General features: G+C 42.1%; 1 protein-coding gene across 1 annotated transcript in view; it reads right to left on the reverse strand.

Moving 5' to 3' along the window:
- Nucleotides 1-26,762, reverse strand: part of LOC126183333 (divergent protein kinase domain 2A) — a 98,114-nt gene that overhangs the window by 61,492 nt on the left and 9,860 nt on the right. The window contains exon 2 of the mRNA XM_049925201.1: nt 15,144-15,444. Coding sequence (XP_049781158.1) covers nt 15,144-15,444 — 301 coding nt within the window. The remainder of the gene's footprint in view (nt 1-15,143; nt 15,445-26,762) is intronic.

A 26,762-nucleotide genomic window follows, 5' to 3' on the forward strand; every position in this document is an offset into this window, starting at 1 on the left:
CGCTGCTCCTCAACCACTTCAGAAGTTGCAATCCAGGCACTAGCAAAAATCTTTTCTGTGGAAGCTCTGCCAATCACCCTGGTCTCGGACAATGGACCGCATTTTATTTCGCAGACCTTCCAGGATTTTTGTAGGCGCTTCGGTATTCGGCACGTTTGCTCTCCCCCCTTCCATCCACAATTGAATGGGGAAGCCAAGCGCATGGTGCGCACATTTAAGATGCAGATGAAAAAGTATGTGCACGAATTTCCTGCGGAGGAAGCATTGACGTTTTTCCTGACGGCATACCGGACCACACCAATGGGAGAACGCAGCCCCGCAGAGCTCCTCCATGGGCGCCAACCTAGGACTCTGCTGCACCTCCTCCGGCCTGGTCCTCGCCAGTCTTCGCAAAACGGAGTACCTGGCTTTCCACTGGGTATGTCGGTCTGGGCCCGTCGGTTTGGTCACAATCCACGTTGGATACTGGCGGTGGTCCTGCGCCGAAATGGCCGCCGGCTCTATACCTTCCAGGCAGGGGACCGGGTGGTACGTCGTCACCAAAACCAGCTACGTCCACGTTTGGGCACCCATCCTCCGACCTCTCGGACACCAGCTTCCCCATTGCCGGCAACCGTGTTGATTTCTCAGGGGACGTTACCGCCACTCCCCGCTGCGACTCTGCCGCACTGCGATGGTTCTCAGCCTTGGTAGCCTCCAGTAGCTCTAGCACCAGCATCGCCATCGTTTGAGATGCCCCAGCGAGAGCCGGCCCCCCTCGCAGGCCTGGTTTCTCAGGAGGCTGGTTCACCTGTGGCCGTCCCTTCCCCATCGTCCCCACCACTGGGTCTTGCCCCTCCGGAGGTGGAACAGGATCCGGAGTTCGACAGCTTGTCACCCGTTCTGTCCCGGGCTCCGGTGGTGGGACGATGGGGGCCTCTTCGTGTGGGTCACTTCCAGCCATATTCGAAGGTTCCGGCTCGAGGTTTGGCAGATCCCCTCGACTCCGGCCTTCCAATGGATGTGGAGCTCATCGCTCCTGCCCGACGCTCCACCTTCCGACGTAGTGGATCGCAGTGGCTTCACCCCCCGAAGGAGGAGGAGTGCAGTAGCCACCAGAAAGATCGCGGGAGGCGCACATCAGCACGGTGTGTCACGGACGGTAGTTACCGCAAGTAGAGTCCCGCCCACAAGAGGGCACGCGAGAATTCGGACATGACCTCTGACGGCGTAACAACAACAACAACTTTGGCAGCACGGGCCGTGCCCAGTCATTTAACATCGGGCATGCCTAGGACACAGTCCCGGTCTATGCTAAGTGAAGTGCTACATAAACTTGAACAGTGTTACTACAGTTATTATGTAAAAAAGCTCAACAGCTGGAAGAGTCAGCTGTAAACCACACAGAAGAGCCTGTCCCAACTGTAACAAGCTGTCAAATGTATTTAACAATGCCAATTTCATTGTCTCCACTATGACTGTCTGGAATACTTTTCACAGTGTGAGGGGTATCAAAAGCATCATCCCAGCCTTAACTCTCCCAACATCTAAAGAGACCCAGCAGCTTAAACTGCATGCCACTCCAACAGAGGTAGGACAAGTACATTTTGTTATAGATCTTTAGATATTTCAACATAAGTAAGGCAGCAAATTAACGTTCTAGACTTGAACATTCCATCAGGTTTGTTCACACACATCTTGGAAGATATACTGAGGATGTGCGGTGAGTGGCACCACTCAGTGCATCACACTCTACAAGTGACAGCAATTCCTGAATGGAAATGATTTATGCAACCTATCAATGACACAGTTAATAGCAAAAGAAGTTCAGTAACTTTATATGACTCATTAATTCACCACCAAGTGACTACTGCACAATTGCATGGCTTCACAATACACAGTCAATGATAGACAGCTGCAAGGTGTCACATGTCACATTTACCATTTCAGTATCTTTCCCACCAACACAAAATAATAGGTCACTGACAACAAAGGGCACCCATATGATAGTTTGTAGGGGGGGGGGGGGGGGGGGGGGGGAGGCTAGACCTGGAGGTATGGAGTATTTTTAATGTTTTGGAAGACGAATTGCAACTTGTAAGTAGCCATCAAAAAATTCCAATTATGATCCAGTTAAAAACCTGTATACCACCAACTTTTAAATAATTTTCTTGAGAGAAAAACACCTGACTAAACTTTATTTTTTCCTTTGTCTGAGAGTTAGGAGAAGGGGGCCACAGCCCCTTGCCCCCTACTCCCCCGGGCAGGGACATCCTTGCTACCAGCATCACACTTCCAAACTAAACATTCCTCAGCTATTGTTTACGGGAACATATTTTACATAATATCTCACTTAACACCTGTAAAAATTACTCATGCAATAAACTGAAAATAACTCCACTATATAAACACAAGCACAGTGAAGTTATTTTGTCCACTCACACAAGAGAACTGGAAAGCAAATGCCAGGAAGGCATAGTCTGCTCGTAAACTGAAAATCTAGCAGCACTCAAAGTGGATGGAGTTGAGTTTCCTATATCTGTCATACAGAATGACTAAGAATAAATTTCGCCTCTGGTGGGGTAGAATTGTGTGCAGAGATTTATGCAGATTCTATCCATATGTGTTACCTGTATTAGCATTATTAGTATACGAGGGTCGTCGACAAAGTAAGTTCCATTCCTATTTGTGTTTGTGGCAACGTTAGAGAAGACATATACACTATTTTCAGATCGCTGTTGCTGACGTGTGCTTTGTAGTGCTTCTTTATAATGCCAGCCGTAATTGAAAATGCCACTGTGTGTGAAATCAGATCTGTGATTCGTTTTCTAAATGCAAAGAAAGTTAAACCGAAGGAAATTCATCGACAAATCTGCGAGGTTTACGGACAAAATGCTATGAGTGATTCAACAGTTAGAAGATGTGTCAGACTGTTCAATGAAGGGCATGATCAAGTGCACGATGAAGAATAAAGTGGACGCCTGTCTCGGGTTACTGATGAACTGGTTCACACAACTGAAGAGAAGATTAAGCACAACCATACGTTTACACTTAGTGCCCTTGCTATGGAAGTTCTGAAAATCTCACGATCACCAATTCATGAAATTGTTACTGAAAATCTGAAATTTTGAAAAATTTGCTTGTGTTGGGTACCCAGAATTCTTACTGAACAACACAAAAAACAACAGATGGGCAGTGCACTTCAGTTTTTGACATGCTACATTGCAGAAGGCGATGGTTTTCTTTCTCGGATAGTCATGGGGGGATGAAACTTGGGTATCGTACAACACCCCTGAAACAAAACGGCAAACAAAGGAATGGAGGCACACTTCATCCCCAATGAAGGTTAAGCCTAAGCAAATCTTGACACTTCGAAAAGTCATGTGCACTGTTTTTTTGGGACAGAAAAGGCATTTTGCTGATTGATTTCTTACCACAAGGCCAAACAATCAATGCACATGGTTACAGCAAGACTATTAAGAAATTGTGCCACGCAATACAGAAGAAGCGCCAAGGATTAATGTCAAAAGGTGTTGTTTTTTTCCATGACAATGCCCGACGTCACACGACGAATGTGATCAAACAACTCTTATGGGAATTTCACTGGGATGCGTTTGATCATCCTCCGTACAGCACGGACCTCGCTCCTTGCAACTTTCATTTCTTCTTACATCTAAAATCTGTTCTTGATGGTCAACTATTCAATGATAATGACGAGCTGAAAGAACATGTTACCACATGGTTGGATACACAGGCAGCAACCTTCTATGAAGAAGGCATACAAAAACTTGTGCCATGCTATGACAAGTGCCTACAAAATTTCAGGAGCTATGTAGAAAAGTAGTTTAACAGTTGTAGATTTAAGTACAATAAATATTTTTCTGTATTTGTACACATTTGTTTCATATAATCAAACAGAACTTACTTTGAGGTCATACCTTGTATATCTATCTTACATGTAGTGTTAATGCATTTTGTGGGAATTAATCATGCCCAGGCACACTGCACTTCCAGTGCTTCCTATGGCATGCAGTGGAGGGTTGGTATAACTCTGTGAAACACCCTGTAGTTGCTTCTTGTGACAGAGTGGGGTAAATAAAGTGGGGAATCATCAGTTCAATCTTCAGTTTTCAGACCTATGAAGGAAGGAAGTGCTTGAATACAATCTGACGACCTACCTTACCATGTGCTTCTACTCTACAATCCCCCCCTTCACCCTGTTATACCCGCAGAACACAATTTATCCCTTAATATGGCTTTACTGCATTTTTACATGATATACACAGCTAATATTGATTTTTAACTCACTTCATTTAAAGATAAACATTAATTTTATACCATTAAAACAATATTTTTCATAATCTTTGAGGTTTAAATCTCCTGCAATGTATAAATTATTGGTCTTCCAGAAAAAATAAAAAATTTAATGTAGTTTAATTTTGTACTTTGCAAAATATCTTCACTAGGAGCCATGGTTTTCAAGTTATTTGAGAAAGGCACAAAATATTGTTCTTCAAATGAATGTCCCCCCCCCCTCCCCCCACCACTATGCCAATGCTCACACCCCACCAGTTAGGAGTTTTAGTTCATTGTTAAGGGTACTCCCACATAGCAGTATGAAAAAATTTGTAACTACAAGATATTTTCCCCTTAATTTTCCTTTGTTGACAGGAAAAGAGCTCTTCTTTGATTCTAAGGTTCTGACTCCAATGGGTAACTTATGGTTTCCATCAAGAACATGTTGCCTGAATTGATATTGTCACAGTAATTGGTTGCCCAGAGGGAAAAAAGTGAAAAATAATACTAGGAAAGCTCATAGGTATGAAATACAAGATGTAACAGGGGCCAACAGCCCAGTACTTATCAAGTTGGAGATACACTGGGGGTCACAAATAAAACTGTTGACAAAACCATTAAGAAGCTTTTACCCTCTTTTAATGCAGTAGGTAGTAGCTTTCCTGACCCCTGTCAGCTTACTATTATTTGATTCTGAATGGAAGTGTACTGTGAGATTTCACCTTTCCCAGGTCAAAACCAGTCAGTGACAGACTTGTTAATTAGTATAAATTTCTTTTTTTACTATCTAGCTCCTAGAGGGAGCTGTAGAGGATTAAAACTGTAAAGGAAGACAACGACTGGAATACATCCAGAAGATAATTGACGATGTAGGTTGTAGTTCTACTCTGAGATAAAAAGGTTGGCATATGGCAATCATGGCAGAAGACTTAAGACCAAAAAAAGGGAGCTTCTATAGCTACTGGTCCACAGCTCTAGGATTGGGAGGGGGAGGGGGGGATGTATGTACTAACTGTAGGCACACTCAAGTTACAATGAGGATCTTTGGCTCATGGCTGTGATGCCACCTGTAGGCCATTGAACAAGCGATGTCAGGATCAGGTAGGGAGAAGGCAGTATGTTGTGAGCCACGGAGCAGCATGGTTCTGCAAGTACTTGTGATGTGATCCTGGGTTAGCTGAGGTGGCTACAAGAAGAGTGTCATAGTTGTGCTCCAACCTGCATACTGTTCCAGGACTTGGTTGTTCAGCAGCACTGATATGAGTCCCTACTGCCAGCCAGCGTTGACTGACAAGGATACAATACCATCATAGATTACATCAGCATGGCTAAACATCCAGGAGTGGATATGTTTCCTTATGAAGCTATGGCAGTACAAGAAACATGAAATTTATTGCTATGATTCTTCTGAGACTTAAAGTGCTTGACTTAACTAAACAGTACTGGAGTGCTGTCTTCTCCAGTTCATGACTTCAGTAACTGCATTTGAATTTACTTGGAGAATTCTATTACTCATTTAAAAATGTTATTGATACAGAGTATACAGGCAACATCTTCATTTTCTCATTGGTAGTTACTCATGCATGCAATTAGTTAGACAGTCTGACTTGTATTTATGAACATCTTATCAGTGTGTGTAGTTGGTCTTAATGTGCAAGTCACCAAGCCTAATAAGTCTTTAACCTACATAAGTTTAACTATGATATTTAATGTATTTACTGATATTTGTACCCAGTGTTTCAAAATGAATATTAGAGTTTTGAGGCTTAGTAGCATTTATTACATTCAAATTACAAATATAAATAATACATCAAATGAAAGAGCAACTCACAGTTTTTCTTACAAATTATCAGTATGAGGACTAGTCATTACACGACTCACATCAAGTCAAGGTGAGTTCTTCCCAAAACTTTATTAGCATGTATGGAGTAATTGTTGTAACAACTGCTTCAATTCTGTTTCTTAAGTCAGGTAGATAAGCCGGCAGTGGAGGCACAAGCACATGGTACTTTATGAATCAACAAAGGTAAACATCATGTGTCATCAGATAAGGTGAACATGGAGGTCATGCAGAACTTGCTGTCACCCATCCCCTTGCGGCCAATGTTGTGGTTGGGTACAATGTTGTTTAATCAATAGTGTACTGAGTTATGTCAGTGAGGTGGCACACCACCTTGCTGGCAAATAAAGTTCTGAGGTTAAGTTTCTTCCATCTGAGGAAAGAGCCATGTTCTAGTACATAAAGATAAGAAACAGCAGTTACAGTTGCTTCACTGAAAAAGGAAGGCACATGAACTTCCTACTGGGATATAGCACAAACACCTTCAATTTAGGGAGTCTGGTTGCAACTATACCTTCTCATGGAGATTTGTGACTCCTGACATGCACATTATGTGAATTCACATTTCCATTTACGTGAAATGTCAGTTCATCACTGAAGCTGACAAGGTCCAGATAATCCTCGTTGTCATGCAGCAACATCACAATTGCAAAGTTGGCATGGAAAACATGGGAAACAGTGCATGTGCATGAACACAGGTATACAAACAAAACTGTTCGAGTTGCTCTTTCATTTAATGTATTATTTATAATTTTAAGTTGAATGCAATAAATACTAAATAGCCTTAAAACCCCAATATTCATTTTGAAACACCAGGTCTTTTAAGGAGTGTTTTGCAATTGTTACTGTTTCGAATATTGTTCTCTTTTATTGGCTAACCAAGATAGGTTAGAAAATAAGTGGAATTCTGTTCATCACTAACTTTATGGGGTACAATTTAAAATTATTTAGCTTTCTGGGTTACTAAAATTTTAATCTTCCCAGTGTGGGTTGGTATACAGCTATTGTACATAATGATAATTCTGAGGTACTCATTGGAAATTTTCTTGTTGCAGTCTGAAGAGTTTTACTTTTCAGCATGTCCTTGTAATAGGCACTGGTCCAAATTGGTACAGTAGTGACTGTAATTGTTGTTTGATGAAACCTAATACTTGTTGTTTGTTGTTGTCTTCAGTCCTGAGAGTGGTTTGATGCAGCTCTCCATGCTACTCTATCCTGTGCAAGCTTCTTCATCTCCCAGTACTTACTACAACCTACATCCTTCTGAATCTGCTTAGTGTATTCATCTCTTGGTCTCCCTCTACAATTTTTACCCACCACGTTGTGGCATACTCAGACACAAATACAAGAGTGTGCTGGTAAGTAAGGCCTTCGAAATTTTTATGTTAAAACCTTTAAAGTTTTTTAAAATAAAAGCAACTTTATTAACATTCCACATCTTTATTCTTCATGTCTACATATTTATTTTTCAACATAGTTTACCTCGGAAACAAACACATTTCTCCCAAAAAGAAACCAGTTTGTAGATACAATCACTGTAAGATGTCTGACTTCGTTTAAAGAGCCACAACCTCACTGCTGGTTGCACCACTTCATCATTATCAAAGTGAAGTCCTCAAAGGTGTTCTTTAAGTTTTGGAAACAGACAAAAAATTGGACTGAGCCAAGTTGTGATTTTATTGAGGATGATCAATGACAGTGAAGCCAAGTTTTCGGATTGTTGCAGACGTTGCAGAGCTCATGTGTGGTCTGGCATTTTCATGCTAAAGGAGAGGGTGCTCCATATGTGGGTGAACTATTTGAGTTTGTTATTTCAGTTTCCTGAGGGTCCCTCATGCACCAACATAGTTATGTTATACACCACCACAATACACACTACAATTCAGAGCCCTCTATAGGCAGAGGTTTGCAACTTGCGTCAGCAAAGCAGGAAATCCTACTAAGCTTGACATATAATACCTCAACTAATATTGAGAATAGAATAAAAAATTCAGAGACATTACTTTTCAGCATGTCCATGTAGGCACTGGTCCAAATTGGTACAGTAGTGACTGTAATTGTTGTTTCATGAAACCTAATACTTATTGTTTGTTGTTGTCTTCAGTCCTGAGAGTGGTTTGATGCAGCTCTCGGTGCTACTCTACCCTGTGCAAGCTTCTTCATCTCCCAGTACTTACTACAACCTACATCCTTCTGAATCTGCTTAGTGTACTCATCTCTTGGTCTCTCTCTACAATTTTTACCCTCCACGCTGCCCTCCAATGCTAAATTTGTGATCCCTTGATGCCTCAGAACATGTCCTACCAACCGGTCCCTTCTTCTAGTCAAGTTGTGCCACAAACTCCTCTTCTCCCCAACTCTATTCAATACCTCCTCATCAGTTATGCGATCTACCCATCTAATCTTCAGCATTCTTCTGTAGCACCACATTTTGAAAGCTTCTATTCTCTTCTTGTCCAAACTATTTATTGTCCATGTTTCACTTCCATACATGGCTACACTCCATACAAATACTTTCACAAATGACTTCCTGACATTTAAATCTATACTCGATGTTAACAAATTTTTCTTCTTCAGAAACGCCTTTCTTTCCATTGCCGGTCTACATTTTATATCCTCTCTACTTCGACCATCATCAGTTATTTTGCTCCCCAAATAGCAAAACTCCTTTACTACTTTAAGTGTCTCATTTCCTAATCTAATTCCCTCAGCATCACCCGACATAATTCGACTACAATCCATTATCCTCTTTTTGCTTTTGTTGATGTTCATCTTATATCCTCCTTTCAAGACACTGTCCATTCCTTTCAACAGCTCTTCCAAGTCCTTTGCTGTCTCTGACAGAATTACAATGTTTTTGTTTCTTCTCCATGGACTTTAATACCTACTTCAAATTTTTCTTTTGTTTCCTTTACTGCTTGCTCAAGATACAGATTGAATAACATCGGGGACAGGCTACAACCCTGTCTCACTCCTTTCCCAACCTCTGCTTCCCTTTCGTGCCCCTCAACTCTTATAACTGCCATCTGGTTTCTGTACAAATTGTAAATAGCCTTTCGCTCCCTGTATTTTACCCCTGCCACCTTTAGAATTTGAAAGAGAGTATTCCAGTCAACATTGTCAAAAGCTTTCTCTAAGTCTACAAATGCTAGAAATGTAGGTTTGCCTTTCCTTAATCCATTTTCTAAGATAAGTCGTAGGGTCAGTATTGCCTCACGTGTTCCAAACTGATCTTCGCCGAGGTCGGCTTCTACCAGTGTTTCCATTCGTCTGTAAAGAATTCGTGTTAGTATTTTGCAGCTGTGACTTATTAAACTGATAGTTTGATAATTTTCACATCTGTTAACACCTGCTTTCTTTGGGATTGGAATTATTATGTTCTTCTTGAAGTCTGAGGGTATTTCGCCTGTCTCATACATCTTGCTCACCAGATGGTAGAGTTTTGTCAGGACTGGCTCTCCCAAGGCCGTCAGTAGTTCTAATGTTATGTTGTCTACTCCCGGGGCCTTGTTTCGACTCAGGTCTTTCAGTGCTCTGTCAAACTCTTCACGCAGTATCGTATCTCCCATTTCATCTTCATCTACATCCTCTTCCATTTCCATAATATTGTCCTCAAGTACATTGCCCTTGTATAGACCCTCTATATACTCCTTCCACCTTTCTGCTTTCCCTTCTTTGCTTAGGACTGGGTTTCCATCTGAGCTCTTGATTTTCATACAAGTGGCTCTCTTTTATCCAAAGGTCTCTTTAATTTTCCTGTAGGCAGTATCTATCTTACCCCTAGTGAGATAAGCCTCTACTACATTTGTCCTCTAGCCATCCCTGCTTAGCCATTTTGCACTTCCTGTCGATCTCATTTTTGAGACTTTGTATTCCTTTTTGCCTGCTTCATTTACTGTGTTTTTATATTTTCTCCTTTCATCAATTAAAATCAATATTTCTTCTGTTACCCAAGGATTTCTACTAGCCCTCGTCTTTTTACCTACTTGATCCTTTGCTGCCTTCACTACTTCTACCCTCAGAGCTACCATTCTTCTTCTACTGTATTTCTTACCCCCATTCCTGTCAATTGTTCCCTTATGTTCTCCCTGAAACTCTGTACAACCTCTGGTTCTTTCAGTTTATCCAGGTCCCATCTCCTTAAATTCCCACCTTTTTGCAGTTTCTTCAGTTTTAATCTACAGTTCATAACCAATAGATTGTGGTCAGAGTCCATATCTGCCCCTGGAAATGTCTTACAATTTAAAACCTGGTTCCTAAATCTCTGTCTTACCATTATATAATCTATCTGATGCCTTATAGTATCTCCAGGATTCTTCTATGTATACAATCTTCTTTTATGATTCTTGAACCAAGTGTTAGCTATAATTAAGTTATGCTCTGTGCAAAATTCTACCAGAAGGCTTCCTCTTTCATTTCTCTCCCCCAATCCATATTCACCCACTACGTTTCCTTCTCTCCCTTTTCCTAATCTCGAATTCCAGTCACCCATGACTATTAAATTTTCGTCTCCCTTCACTAACTGAATAATTTCCTTTATCTCATCGTACATTTCATCAATTTCTTCATCATCTGCAGAGCTAGTTGGCATATAAACTTGTACTACTGTAGTAGGCATTGGCTTCGTGTCTATCTTGGCCACAATAATGCGTTGACTATGCTGTTGGTAGTAGCTTACAGGCACTCCAATTTTTTTATTCATTATTAAACCTACTCCTGCATTACCCCTATTTGATTTTGTATTTATAACCCTGTATTCACCTGACCAAAAGTCTTGTTCCTCCTGCCACCGAACTTCACTAATTCCCACTATATCTAACTTCAACCTATCCATTTCCCTTTTTAAATTTTCTAACCTACCTGCTCAATTAAGGGATCTGACATTCCACACTCCGATCCGTAGAACGCCAGTTTTCTTTATCCTGATAAATACATCCTCTTGAGTAGTCCCCACCCGGAGATCCGAATGGGGGACTATTTTACCTCCAGAATATTTTACCCAAGAGGACGCCATCATCATTTAACCATACAGTAAAGCTGAATGCCCTCGGGAAAAATTATGGCTGTAGTTTCCCCTTGCTTTCAGCCGTTCGCAGTACCAGCACAGCAAGGCCGTTTTAGTTAGTGTTGCAAGGCCAGATCAGTCAATCATCCAGACTGTTGCCCCTGCAACTACTGAAAAGGCTGCTGCCCCTCTTCAGGAACCACACGTTTGTCTGACCTCTTAACAGATACCCCTCTGTTGTGGTTGCACCTACGGTACGGCTATCTGTATCACTGAGGCACGCAAGCCTCCCCACCAACGGCAAGGTCTATGGTTAATTGGGGGGGGGGGGCTAATACTTATTATTTTTCAAATGACCAGAGTTGTGGTTTTATGCAATATGTTATAATCACCACACAGAATTGAACCTTGTTGCCATCTACGTAACTTGCAGTGTCATTTGTTGTACTGTCATAGTTGTACACATTCTACACTTTTTTCAATGGGCCACTGAACCCAGTTGCTTAAGATTAGTTTATTAACCAATAGTATTTCCTTTAATTGTCAAATTGTGGTTGATTCTTAAAATCAATTATTATCTAGTTCTATTACAGCTTATTATAGCTCTATTACAGGTTATAAAACAATGAAAATCCTACATCAAACAGAAAAAGAAGTTGCTCAAATAAGTAACATCCAACAAGCAAAACGGATAGAATATTACAAGAACTTGTGATATGAAGAAAATTACTCCACAGGGAACATAGAAGATGAATTTGAAATAGGACATATAAACGACTTATGCATGAATGAATTAAGAGAAGCACTCAACTCAAAAAAACGCACACAGAAAAGCTACTGGTATGGACAGTATAAATGCTGAATTACTAAAATATGGAGGCATCTTACTACAAAAGAGATTACTACATTTATTTAATACGTGCTGGAGAAAGAGAGCAATTCCAAAAGCATGGTCACAAGCAAAGGTGATGCCACTATTTGAAAAAGGAGCTGCAATAGCTGTAAGAACTATAGAGGAATCAGATTATTTGACACTGCATGCAAAGTTTATGAAAGAATAGTGAACAATAGGTTAAAGATTATAGCTGAGAGTTTATTAGGTGAAGAATGAAGGGATTTCAGTGGGGCAGATCGACAACAGATGCAGCATTTATAATAAAATGAATACTCAAAAACCTGTTTAGTGTTCATTGATTTTATTAAGGCATTCAATAATGTTGATAAACAGAAACTGCGGAGAATTATGTGGAAAAGAAGATACCTTCAACACATAATAAACATTTTAAAAAGCCTGTACAAACATTCGACTGTAATTTTAGATATAAATGTCACTCAAACACAGTCTCTAGCAACTAACAAAGCAGTAAGATGAGAGTGTAGCATTTCACTGACACTTTTTAACATCTAAATAGATGATGCAATTCGGAAATGGAAGGAGATTTTTAACAGGGGAATTAAGATTAATAGCAATTCCCACTTGAATTGTCTTTTATAAGAAAACAATGCCACACTGCTGGTACATTATGAAGGTGGCTCACAAAGGGAATACTTTTATTAGGTAAGGTTCGTGAATACCATTTGATGCTTTCAGAACAGAAGACAAAGTTAAATGGCTTTCAAAGGGAAATATCCTGTACAGATAAAAATTGTGATCAACAGTAGAACAATAGAATAGATCAAACATTTTAATTATTTGTGTTGTGACATCACTTATAAGTATGATGAAGACATACGGAAGAAATAAGCAAAGTATGGGAATATATGTGAAACAACAAACAGATTTCTAACAAATAAAATTAGGAAAGAAAGAAGACTGAAATTTTATAAGACAATTGCAGTTCCAATGCTTTTTATGGAAGTGAATCATGGATTATAAGTAAACGTCAAGAAAGTTGCATACAGGCAATAGAGATGAAGTTTCTAGGAGCAGTAAAGGGATGCACAAGAGCTGACAGATTTAGAAATTTGGAAATTATGGAAGAGCTGACTATATTTAACATCCCCAACTAAATACGCACATCAAAAAAGTTTTGCATTATCCCGGTTCCCAGAACTCCTGAAGATAGACATTGACTGTGGACACTGTATCACAGAGACAGTCCCTCTGACTGTTCAGAGATGTCAGTAAACCCACCCAAAGATGGAAACAACCATGCATGAGCAGCGCCTATTAGATGGAGCGGGTCCGACAGCCGATCAGTTCCAGTCATTCCACCAGGAAAGAGGTACACGGCTCGTGTTGTCTGTAGTTCAACCATGACTAGACGGTCAGTACCGCAGTTTGATCGCATCTACATTGTTACTTTGTGCCAGGAAAGGCTCTCTACAAGGGAAGTGTCCAGGTGTCTCGGAGTGAACCAAAGCAATGTTGTTTGTACATGGAGGAGATACAGAGAGAGACAGGAACTATCGATGACATGCCTCACTCAAGTTGCCCAAGGGCTTTTACTGCAGTGGATGACTGCTACCTAAGCATTATGGCTTGGAGGAACCGTGACAGCAACATCACCACGTATGATGCGCAACTTCACTCCCGACGTCCATCTTTGCAACCACGACACCATGCAGTGCAGTACAGATGGGCCCAACAACATGCCGAATGGACCGCTCAGGATTGGCATCACGTTCTCTTCACCGATGAGTGTCACATATGCCTTCAACCAGACAATCGGCAGAGACATGTTTGGAAGCAACCCGGGCAGGCTGATGCCTTAGACAGTGGAGCAAGGTGGAAGTTCCCTGCTGTTTTGGGGTGGCATTATGTGGGGCCAGCGAATGCCGCTGGCGGTCATGGAAGTCGCTGTAACGGCTGTACAATACACGAGTGCCGTCCTCCGATTGATAGTGCAACCATATCAGCAGCATATTGGTGAGGCATCCATCTTCATGGACAACAATTTGCGCCTCCATCATGAATGACTACCTTCAGGATAATTACATAACTCGACTAGAGTGGCCAGCACCTTCTCCAGACATGAACCCTATCAAACATGCCTGGGATAGACTAAAAAGGGATGTTTATGGATGACGTGACCCACAAACCACTCTGAGGGATCTACGCTGAATTGCCATTGAGGAGTGGGAAAATCTGAACCAACTGTGCCTTGATGAACTTGTGGATGGTATGCCATGACAATTACATGCATGCATCAATGGAAGAGGACGTGCTGTGCATATTAGAAGTACCAGTGTGTACAGCAATCTGGACCACCACCTCTGAAGGTCTCACTGCATGGTGGTACAACATGCAATGTGTGGTTTTCATGAGCAATAAAAAGGACGGAAATGAGGTTTATGTTGATCTCTTTTCCAATTTTCTGTACAAGTTCCGGAACTCTCAGAACCTAGGTGATGCAAAACTTTTTTTGATGTCTGTAGAAGAAATTGGAACGAACATCTCAATAGAATGAGTGGAGAAAGATTACCACTCCAGATAGTAACATTTAAGCTGGTTGTCAAGATGTCAAGGAAGACCAAGGAAGCGATGAGTACCGTAACATGCAAATTAACAAAAAAAATGGCCTAATGCTTGAAGTGAAGATTATTATTCTTTTAACAGTGAAATTTTTGGGCTTATCTTTGGCCAAATAGACGCCATTAAAAAAATTCATTTTGTCAAATGTGTGTTTTGTGTGTGTGGGGGGGGGGGGGGGGGATTCATCAGAGGATTTAATCAGAAAGCTTTTGAGCTTTCTTTCCCTTGTGTGTGTGCCTGCTGACAATTCAACACTTCTGCTAATGGATGGGTGGTCTCTCTTGCTTCTAAATTATTCACTTTATTTAAACAATGGAATATCCCGGATGGACTAATGACAATATTATAACAAGGATAGATTTATACATGCCATATAGAGGAGATGTTGAGTCACAGACAAGTACAACAGTCCTTCTGTTATGCCCATCAGCAACTCAACATCTCCTCTATACAGCAGTAGTAATCTACCCTTGTCTTAATATTGTAACATTATTTAACTTGTGGCATCATAAATATTCACTAGAAGAAATGTTCAGTACTGTACGTACCATGGTCTGGAATATTCCTGTCCACAATGATTACATCTTCCAAGTCAATGAAGTATACACTACCACTGGCATCTACTGCAATGTTGTCAGGCGAGACATCTGTCAGATAAAATCTGAAACCTGGGTGGTCATTTGTTAACTTCTTGGCAGCAACAAGAAGCTTTTGAGCAAGTTTTGCCCTTTCTAACCACGGTTTTGTGTAATATGTTGTTAATGTTTCTCCAGCATATTCTTCTATTATGAGCCTGCCACAGGCACCATAATAAAATGGAACTGGCCAACCATCTTCCTTAGGTAGGATCTGAAACAGAAAGTGTGAGAGAGACAGGCAATGAAAAACCATTTATTGGAACAAATCTGAAGATCATACAAAAAAGGCCAGCCTGGCTCACAAAAGTGAATTACAGAAATGTCAAAAGATCTCAATTTATAGGTGTTCAAAGCAAGACACTGACTGTCTAAAAAAATAAAAATTTTTAAAATTAATTTTTCAGAGAGAAGTTAAGATTGTGATGCAGTATTCCACAGACTAAACTTGTGGCAATTCACTACCTCTTACAGGCCTACACATGAATTAAAAGTTTATATTCTTTCTATCTTCCATTTGTAAATGGAATAAGGAATTCATACAATGTTTTTTAACTTGTAACTTTAAATCAGCAAAGCTACATTTTCAAGGATGCAATGAAACTAACTGTAGATAGAAATAAAGTGAACAATTAATGTCGTTCCCAGTATACATGATGCTTTAAAGCAGAAGTTCTCTGCACAAATTTTGAACAAACTTTTCTTGCTCATGGATTTCTGGGAGATAGCAAAATATTTAACAGATGCAGAACATTTTTTACATCAATAATTTGTATTGCTAGCAGTCTTATGTAAATAAATTAATTTTGTATATATGCTATGAAGCTATAACATGAATGCTTAAATGGAACTAAAAACAGTGTGGTTATAACTAAACTTTCACTAATGGAACCAATGTAGATGGAAAACTGTTTACTGTATGGGTACCCAACTTTTTGGAATTATGTTCAGAATGTGTGCTGTAGGATTTGCATCATTAGTAGTGTTAGTATCATGACTTGCTGTTAGGCACCAGTAATAGTACAGTGTCATACGAGGAACTTGGACCAAGGACCAAGGGCAAGCAGCGTGAATTGTACATGTTACTGTGATTTGCTTCACCAACATGTTATCTCTGCTATATGGAGAGAGGTGCTTTGAACTCAGCTGTTTTGATGCACAGTGGTGCTCCACCCCACATTGCTTGTGAGGTCACTCAATTACTCCATAAAACATGAGGTCGAGAAAACTGCATCACTGGCTGATCATTCCGAACTGTGTAGACACCAAGATCACCTGATTTGAACCTGTGTGATTTAATGGTTATGGGTTTACCTGAAGGATAGGTTTTACCAAAAGGGCACTAACACACATTGGAGGTTGAAGATTAACATGGCGAAGGAGGTAGCCAACATCCCACCTGAGATGTTTCCAGCAGCAGTAGAGTAATCTCTAGAGAAGTGCCAAGCTGTCATGCAGATGGTCATCACAATGAACAACATTTGTAGACTGGTTCGTAAACAAGGTACGTCGTTAACAAATATGGAAATTAAAATTAGTTTCTTTTAATGGTCTTTTCATTATTTCTCTTTTGCATGTCTTGAAAAATGTCTATACAAAGTTTCATTGTCCCAAGGTCACTTGCTTGTTTTTCATGTGGGGAGGGGGGGGGGGGGGGGCAGGGCAGCAGTCCCTCAAGTAGCGAAAGTTTAATTGTAATTGCCTTTATATCCTATAGTTCATCAGCACAGTGTTCTGATTTTTCCCTTGTAGCATTGGCTTCAAAAACCTTAACAAACAAGTTGCACAAACTGAAGAGCAGTTTGACCTCAAAATATTCAAAGAAAAAATATTAAATATGAGGTCTCATAGTACCCACTTACACCACACAGAATTAAACATTTACATAATAATCATTAATTAACACAGTAACTGTATCTTTTTGCTTCTGAAATTGGAACTGAAAATTTTTGCCAGGAACAGACACAAACTTGGATATACTGATTTTTTTTAGCAGTGGCCTTGACCTTATGGAATCCACATAAGCATCCTGACCTCCTACATAAGTATCAATGCCCTCTCACATGTTGAAAACTTATCAGTAACAGTTCTCCCAATATGACCACTACCAAAAAATAGGGGTGATGTGTCTTGGCTGATTAAACAACTGCAGCATGTTTTTATACTGTACTACACATGAAATGTGTTTTTACACTTACATATGAAATGCTAAATAAAAAATTTAGATGAGAAGAAAACTGTGCTAAGTAGCAGTTATCATGTTACCTTTGTTTAGGTATTAATTATATATGTATAAAAACATTATGTGGTTGGATGATTAATCACAGGTATTATTCTTCATGACTGCTTAACCTCTAGATTTATATGCATCTGATGCAGTTGCTATGGTAAGCAATGGTTCTCACACAAAACTCTGTTTTTGTGCTTACTACGAGGGTCACTCCAAAAAAAAGCACACTATTTTTGTAAAAATACAGTTTTCATTCTGCATGTGTGAAAGTTTTACAGTGTGTAGATACATCCTTCCTGCTTGTTTTCAAACTTAGTTCAACCTGTTCCCATGAGTGGCGCCATCACAGCATGTCTCCAAGATGTCTGCTACACTTGACATTCCTCAGAAGCAATGTGCTGTCATAGAATTCCTGTGCTGTGAAAACGAGACAGTGGGAAACATCCACAAGAGGTTGAAAAAGATGTATGGAGATGCTGCTGTTGATCGCAGTACAGTTAGTCAGTGGACCAGTAGGTTACGTGATGAAAGCAGGCATGGCAATATTGAGGATTGTCCTCGTAGCAGCAGGCCTCGTACTGCACACACTCCAGACAATGTGCTGAGAGTTAACGAATTGGTGACAGCTGACAGATGCATCACAGTGAACGAATTATCATGCTATGTTGGGATAGGGGAAGAAAGTGTTTGCAGAATACTGTAAGTGTTGGCATTAAAAAAGGTTTGTGCCAGATGGGTTCCCAGGATATTGACATAAGCTCACAAAGGAACAAGAAAAATGGTATGCAGCGAACTTTTGCAACAGTATGAGAATCGTGGAGATGAATTTCTTGGTAAAATTGTGACAGGTGATGAAACATGGCTCCATCACTTTTCACCAGAGATGAAGAGGCAATCAATGGAGTGGCATCATGCAAATTCACCCAAGAAAAAAAAAATTCAAACGTGTAAATGGACAAAAGGGGGACAAGAAAACCACAGAAATGCAAGAAATGGGATGAAGAGAGTAAAACAACAAAGCAGATGACTGGTGTTGGCTGACTATGAGAATAAAAAGGAGAAGCCAGCCACTCTGCAACACATTAAAACCTCCACCCTAAAAGCACTAGGGTGGAGGACACAGAGGGATAAAGGACATGCGCTAAAACTTAGATCAAATGGTAAAACCACACCCTCATGAATAAAACATAAAACAAAATCAGCCAATAAGGCGTTGTCAGATAAATTTAGCAGCAACGAGTCCGGTAACCCAAGATTCCATCGCTGGGCAGTCAAAGTGGGACAGTGCACCAGAAGATGGGCCACTGTCAATCGGGCGCCACACTGACACTGACGTGGGTGGCGCCACAGTGACACTGACGTGGGTCTTCAAGGAGCAGGAGGTAACCGTGGGTTGCCCAAGCATGGCCAATGTGGAGCCAGCAGAGGACAACTAATTCCCTGCAAGAGGCCTGCATGGAAGACTTCTACACTTTCGTAATCTCCTTCATGACACACAGTTTGTTGTGCATACTGTTATGCCATTCCGTCTCCCAAAGTCGAAAAACCCTGCAGAATAAGTCGGAACACAGGCTAGGTCCAGAGATGCCAGTCTCCAGAAGCGGTTTCCACATCGCCTGCTTGGCCAGCCTGTCGGCAAGTTCGTTACCTGAGATTCCGATGTGACCTGGGGTCCAGACAAACACCAGTGAACGACCGGACCATTCTAGGGCATAGATGAACTCCTGGATGGTTGCTACCAAAGGATGATGAGGGCAGCATTGACCGATAGCTTGTAGGCTGCTCAAAGAGTCAATACACACGAGAAATGACTCACCTGGGCAAGGGCGGATTTGCTCACGAGCATGAAATATGGTCACCAGCTCTGCAGTGAAAACAGTGCAGCCATCAGGCAAGGAGTGCTGTTCTATATGGCCTCCATGAACATAAGCAAAGCCAATCTGACCATCACACCTTCGAACCATCAGTGTAAACCACTTCATGGTCCCAGTACATGTCGAGAATCGAGAGGAAGTGACAGCAGAGAGTCGCAGGGCTAACTGAGGGCCATGTGAAAGGTCCAGGCGAAGTCGCGACCTAGGTGTACACCATGGACATGTACATGAATGGACCTCAAGTATAGGTGGTGAAGGGAAGCACTCCAGTTCAGACAGAAGGGATCGCACACGAACCGCAATCGTTAGCCCTGACCTGGGCCGCCGATGCGGGAGATGGGCTGCCGCAGTTGGGGAAAGGAGAACTATGAACATGTGCAATGGACCTGGCAAGCAGTTGTGCATGCCTAACGTTCAATGGAGGGACTCCAGCCTCCACCAGGACACTGGTCACCAGGCTCATTCCAGGACAACCTGTTGCTAGGCGAATGCCACACTGGTGCACTGGGTCAAGTAAACGCAATGCCGAGAGTGTCACCAAACCATAAACCACACTCCCATAGCCAAGGCAGGATTGAACAAGGGCTCTGTAGAGCTGCAGTAGCATAGAGTGATCTGCACCCCAGTTGGTGTTGCTCAGGCAGCAGAGGGCATTGAGATGCTGCCAGCATTTCCGCTTAAGCTGACGAAGATGAGGTAGCAAAGTCAATCGGGAATCAGAAACCAATCCTAAGAATCAATATGCCTTCATTACAGTGAATGGATCGCCAGTAAGATAAAGTTCTGGTTCCGGATGAACAGTACAATGCTGACAGAAGTGCATGACACACAACTTCATGGCTGAAAGCTGGAAGCCGTGGGATAGAGCCCATGACTCCACCTTGTGAATGGTTCCCTGTAGGCACTGCTCAGCAACACCATTACTGGAGGAGCAGTAAGAAATGCAGAAGTCATCCGCATACAGAGAAGGTGAGACAGATGGCCCTACAGCTGCTGCTAGACCGTTAATGGCCAGTAACAATAGAGAGAGACACTCAGTACGGAGCCCTGTGGGACTCCATTCTCCTGGATATGGATGGAACTATGGGAGACACCAACTTGGACACAGAAAGTATGAAGCAAAAGGAAATTTTGTATAAAAATTGGGAGCGGGAGGAGCAGTAAGAAATGCAGAAGTCATCCGCATACAGAGAAGGCGAGACAGATGGCCCTACAGCTGCTGCTAGACCGTTAATGGCCAGTAACAATACAGAGAGACACTCAGTACGGAGCCCTGCAGGACTCCATTCTCCTGGATATGGATGGAACTATGGGAGACACCAACTTGGACACAGAAAGTATGAAGCAAAAGGAAATTTTGTATAAAAATTGGGAGCGGGCCTCAGAGACCCCACTTGTATAATGTGGCAAGGATATGATGTCCCCAGGTCGTGTCATACGCTTTTCGTAAATCTTAAAAGACGGCAACCAGGTGTTGGCATTTGGAAAAGGCTGTGTGGATGGCAGACTCGAGGGTCACAAGATTATCAGTGGTAGAACGACTCTGGTGGAAGCCACCCTGACATGGAGCCAGTAGGCCACGTGACTCCAGGAGCCAACCCAACTGCTGAAACACCATACATTGCAGCAGCTTACAAAGAACTTTTGTGAGGCTAATGGACCAATAGCTATCCATATCAAGCGTGTTTCTATCAGGTTTGAGCACCGGAATGATGGTGCTCTCCCACCATTGCGATGGAAAGACACCGTCACACCAGATCCGGTTGAAGATGATGAAGAGATGTCACTTGCAGTCAGATGCGACATGTAATGCTGGAAGTACAGCGGGAAGACGTATGGCCGAACTTCCAACACTTAAAGCACCGCATAGGGGGAGGGATATATGGCTTTACATCACAGCGGTAGACCATCACCTTGACCTTTTTGGGCAATGTGTCAGCCTCGAAGGCCAAGATGAAGGCACCAGTGGCAACCTGATTGTTCCTCAGACCCCGATGGATGCGCCGGACAAAATGAACGCCTCGTCGCTCTAAGTTGGCGTGCAGATCATCATACTGCAAAAGAAGGTCCCTGCGAAATATAATACCCTGGACCATATTTAAGCTCTTATGGGGCGTGATGCTTATGGAAACATCCCCCATATTGTCACAAGTGAGTAATGCCTGTGACTGGGCAGAGGATGCTGTTTTTATCAAGAGTGACCGTGACCGCATTTTGGACAAGCCCTCCACCTCCCCAAACTTGTCCTCTAAATGGTCTACAAAAAACTGGGGCTTCATCGAAACAAAGGAGTCCCCATCAGTTCTCGTACATACGAGGTACTGGAGTGAGTAAGGTTCGCTGTCATCCTTAGCCTGGCGTTCCTCCCATGGTGTGGCCAGGGAGGGGAATGATTTAGGGCCGTACTTCCTTGCATTGTACTAAGACTTAGAACACTTAGGTCTGCTGGGGTTTGATCACCAGCAAGCGATGACATGGTATGCTTTATTGCACGTCATCTTCCCTGATGTCACCCACACTGACCAGGGGCCGACCCCAAGGGCGCCACCAAACCGCATCAAAGGCCACCTGGCAGAATGGACATTGCCGGGAGTCCCGATGCCCCAGGGTGACAGGCACCTACTCCTTGGCATACGTGGGGAGTTAACGGCACAGTCATCAGCAGAGCAATCCCTGTGTTGTCAGGGGCTACAACCAACAGGTTACATAGCGGCCCCACCACAACGGACTGGCTACCGTGCTGGATATGAGGAGCAAACAAGTCCATGGTCATCGTCAGCACAGAAAGCGACACTGCATAGTACATGGTACAAAACGCACCCAGGAAGGTGTCCTCACCCAAGAGATGGAGAATGAGCAGGACTGCAATACAACGACGAGAAAGCGGGCTACAGATCTCAAGGCATGATGGACACGATGCGCCATGTAAGGCACCCTTCCCCAATTGACTTGCTCTTCGGAAAAATTGTGAAGAATGGAGGTCAAACCCTACAGGGGACCATCACATAAAGGCCGAAACATGTGACACTCCTTTTAATCGCCTCTTATGACAGGCAGGAATACCTCGGGCCTATTCTTATCCCTGGACCTGCACGGGGAAGGGGTGGGGGGTGGGGTGGCTCTGTGTATAAATGTTCTGCATATAGAGGGAATATCCAATGACACTGATATTTCAGACTGGACCAATGTTGTTTTACACAGGGAAGATATAGATTGGTACATATTACACAGGATGATGATAAAAGAACAATAACAATTCTTGTGTATGTAATATTAGCAATTAGAGCCCTTGTGATATTTGTACTGAAATGTGTTACAGATACTTTGACAACTATTTACATTGCAGCTGTACCACACTAACCCACTAACTATCATAACATACCAGGTGATCAAAAAGTCAGTATAAATTTGAAAACTTAATAAACCACAGAATAATGTAGATAGAGAGGTAAAAATTGACACACATGCTTGGAAAAAAGTTCACAAAATGTCCGACAGATGCTGCTGGACAGCAAAATGTCAGTGACTGCTACCATGATGGGTGAGAGGTACGCCGATATGTTACAAGATCGCATCATCCCCAGCCTGGCTGATAAACACCTGCTGGAACGTAAGATGTTTAAGCAGGATGGCACTCCACCCCATATTTCTAGATGCGTGAAAGATCTCTTGCGCGCGTCATTTGGTGATGATCATGTGCTCAGCCACCACTTTCATCATTCTTGGCCTCCCAGGTCCCCAGACCTCAGTCCGTTCGATTATTGGCTTTGGGGTTACCTGAAATCGCAAGTGTATCGTGATCGAACGACATCTCTAGGGATGCTGAAAGACAACATCTGACGCCAATGCCTCACCATAACTCCGGACATGCTTTACAGTGCTGTTCACAACATTATTCCTCGACTACAGCTATTGTTGAGGAATGATGGTGGACATAATGAGCATATCCTGTAAAGAACATCATATTTGCTTTGTCTTACTTTGTTATGCTAATTATTGCTATTCTGATCAGATGAAGCACCATCTGTCGGACATTTTTTGAACTTTTGTATTTTTTTGGTTCTAATAAAACCCCATGTCATTCCAAGCATGTGTGTCAATTTGTACCTCTCTATCTACATTATTCCGTGATTTATTCAGTTTTCAAATTTATACTGACTTTTTGATCACCCGGTATTTCATAATATCCATTATGAGAACTGACCACTCCATTTGACATTTTATAGCTTACGGCATGAAAAAATATTGTATTTTGGTGATATCTTTAGTTTCCAAGATGTGGTTCCCTGCATACTAGTGTCTTTTGTAGACACTAGTTGATGATAGCACAATAAGACAAAAAATTGTTTGTAATAAGCAAATATTAGTGGAATGATGAGCATTTTGTTTGTTTTCAAAGCTTGGATGTACAACAGTCTACTTAGAACTAAGTAATATACTAAGGCGACAAAAGTAATGGGACCTCCTTTTGTCTGGCATAGTGCAGCAACTTGATGTGGCATGGACACAAGTCTTTGGAAGTCCTCTGCAGAAATATTGAGTCATGCTGCCTCTATAGCCATCCATAATTGCAAGTGTTGCCAGTGCAGCATTTTGTGCACAAACTGAACTCTCAATTATATCCCTTAAGCATTTGATGGAATTCATGTCAGGAATCTGGATGGCCAAATCATTCACTCAAATTGTCCAGAAAGTTCTTCAAACCAATCACAAGCAATTGTGGCATGGTGATATGGCACATTGTCATAAATAAAAATTCCATGATGTCCTTTAATGGCTACAAATGGTCTCCAAACAGCTGAACTTAAACATTTCCAGCCAATAACCAGTTCAGTTGGACCAAAGGACCCAGTTCTTTCCAGGTAAACACAGCCCACACCATTATGGAGCCACCACCAGCTTGCACAGTGCTTGGGTCCATGCCTTTGTGGGGTCTTTGCCACACTTAAGCCTTACCATCAGCCCTTACCAAATGAAATAAGGACTCATCTGACCAGGCCAAGGTTTTCCAGTCATCAAGGGTCCAACCAATATTAGTCATGAGCCCAGGAGAGGCACTGGAGGCAATGTCGTACAGTTGGCAAAGGTACTCCATCGGTCATTAGCTGCCTAGCCCATTAACACCAAATTTCACTGCACATTCCTAACTGATACGTTTGTCATATGTTCCACATTGATTCATGCAGTTATTTCACACAGTGTTGCTTGTCTGTTAGCACTGGAAACTCTACACAAATACTGATGCTCCTGGTCACTAAGTGAAGGCCATAAGCTGCTGTGTTGCCATGGTGCAGGTAATGCCTGACATTTAGTATTTTTGGCACATTCTTGACACTGTGCACATCAGAATATTGAGTTCCCTAATGATTTCCAAAATGGAACGTTCCATGCATCTAGCTCAATCTACCATTCCACATTCAAAGTCTGTTAATTCCTGTCATGCGGCCATAATCATGTCAAAAACATTTTCATATGAATCACCTGATTACAAATGACAGCTCTGCCAACGCACTGTCCTTTTATACCTTGTGTGCCACAATACTACCCCCATCTATATACACTATGTGATCAAAAGTATCTGGATACCCGCAAAAACATAAGTTTTTTATATTAGCTGCATTGTACTGCCACCTACTGCCAGGTACTCCACGTCAGCGACCTCAGTAGTTATTAGACAACATGAGAGAGCAGATTGTAGAGCTCCGCGAAACTCACGGACTTCAAAAATGGTCAGATGATTGGGTGTCACTTGTGTCATACGTCTGTACGCAAGATTTCCACACTCCTAAACATCCCTAGGTCCACTGTTTCCAATGTGATAGCGAAGTGGAAACTTGAAGGAACACGGGCAGGACTAAAGAGTACAGGCCGACCTCGTCTGTTGACTGACAGAGACCGCCGACAGTTGAAGAGGATCGTAATTTGTAATAGGCAGACATCTATCCAGACCATCACACAGGAATTCCAAACTCCATCAGGATCCACTGCAAGTAAAATGACAGTTAGGTGGGAGGTGAGAAAACTTGGATTTCATAATTGAGTGGATGCTCATAAGCCGCACATCATGCTGGTAAATGCCAAACAATGCCTCACTTGGTGTAAGGAGCATAAACGTTGGATGATTGAACAGTGGAAAAACTTTGTGTGGAGTGACAAATCACATTACACAATGTGAAGATCCGATGGCAGGGTGTGGGTATGGCAAAAGCCTGGTGAACATCATCTGCAAGCGTGTGCAGTGCCAACAGTAAAAATTCAGAGGCGGTGGTGTTCTAGTGTGATCATGTTTTCCATGGAGGGGGCTTGCACCCCTTGTTGTTTTGCATGGCACTATCACAGCACAGGCCTACATTGATGTTTTAAGCACCTTCTTGCTTCCCACTGTTGAGGGGCAATTCGGGGATGGCGATTGCATCTTTCAACATTATCGAGCACCTGTTCATAATGCACAGCTTGTGGTGGAGTGGTTACATGACAATAACATCACTGTAATGGACTGGCCTGCACAGAGTCCTGACCTGAATTCTATAGATCACCTTTGGGACGTTTTGGAATGCCGACTTCATGTCAGGCCTCGCTGACTGACATTGATACCTCTCCTCAGTGCAGCACTCCGTGAATAATGGGCTACAATTCCCCAAGAAACCTTCCAGTACCTGATTAAACGTATCCCTATGAGAGTGGAAGCTGTCATCAAAGCTAAGGGTGAGCCAACACCATACTGAATTCCAGAATTACTGATGGAGGGCACCACGAACTTGCGAGTCATTTTCAGCTAACTGTCCGGATACCTTTGATCACATAGTGTATGTGCATATTGCTATCCCATGACTTTTGTCATCTCATTGTATAGTAATTCACTTACCCAAACTGTATTACCAAGTTTGTCCCTCCCAGTAACAGATCCTGTAGCTAACTCATAGTTCCACAGTCTAATACAAATGTTTTATGGACTAATCACTATGCATACTGAATAAGCTGCAACATTCATCTACTAAAAAGGGATTTATTTTACAAGAACCCTTCTGAATCCCTAAGTTTTTTTTGTACTGGAAGAATAACTTCATTGATTAATGTGGAAGAATAACTTCAGAGTACAGAAACATGTTACTATATCCAATACCAGGGAGGATTACCCAATTAACTGCCAGTTTTTGTGAGTTCCATGCAACTCTCAAAACTGCTTAAAGAGGCCTTTTAGAGAATCAGCCCTGCAGTAAGACTGGCCTTTAACTCAAACATGGGTATTCTCTTGGGTCCTCCCCTTCTTCTCACTCACAGCTCTTCTGTGATAAATATTGGCTCCTGGCAGCACTTTTCGCATTATCACATCACTCTGCAGCTGTTTGCTGGTAATGAGGTAGTGTACAGGGTAATGTTGTCTTTAAATGGCTGTGGGAGAATACAGGATGACACTGACAGGATTTC

The sequence above is a fragment of the Schistocerca cancellata genome, chromosome 1, assembly GCF_023864275.1.
Source record: "Schistocerca cancellata isolate TAMUIC-IGC-003103 chromosome 1, iqSchCanc2.1, whole genome shotgun sequence".
Lineage (NCBI taxonomy): Eukaryota > Metazoa > Arthropoda > Insecta > Orthoptera > Acrididae > Schistocerca > Schistocerca cancellata.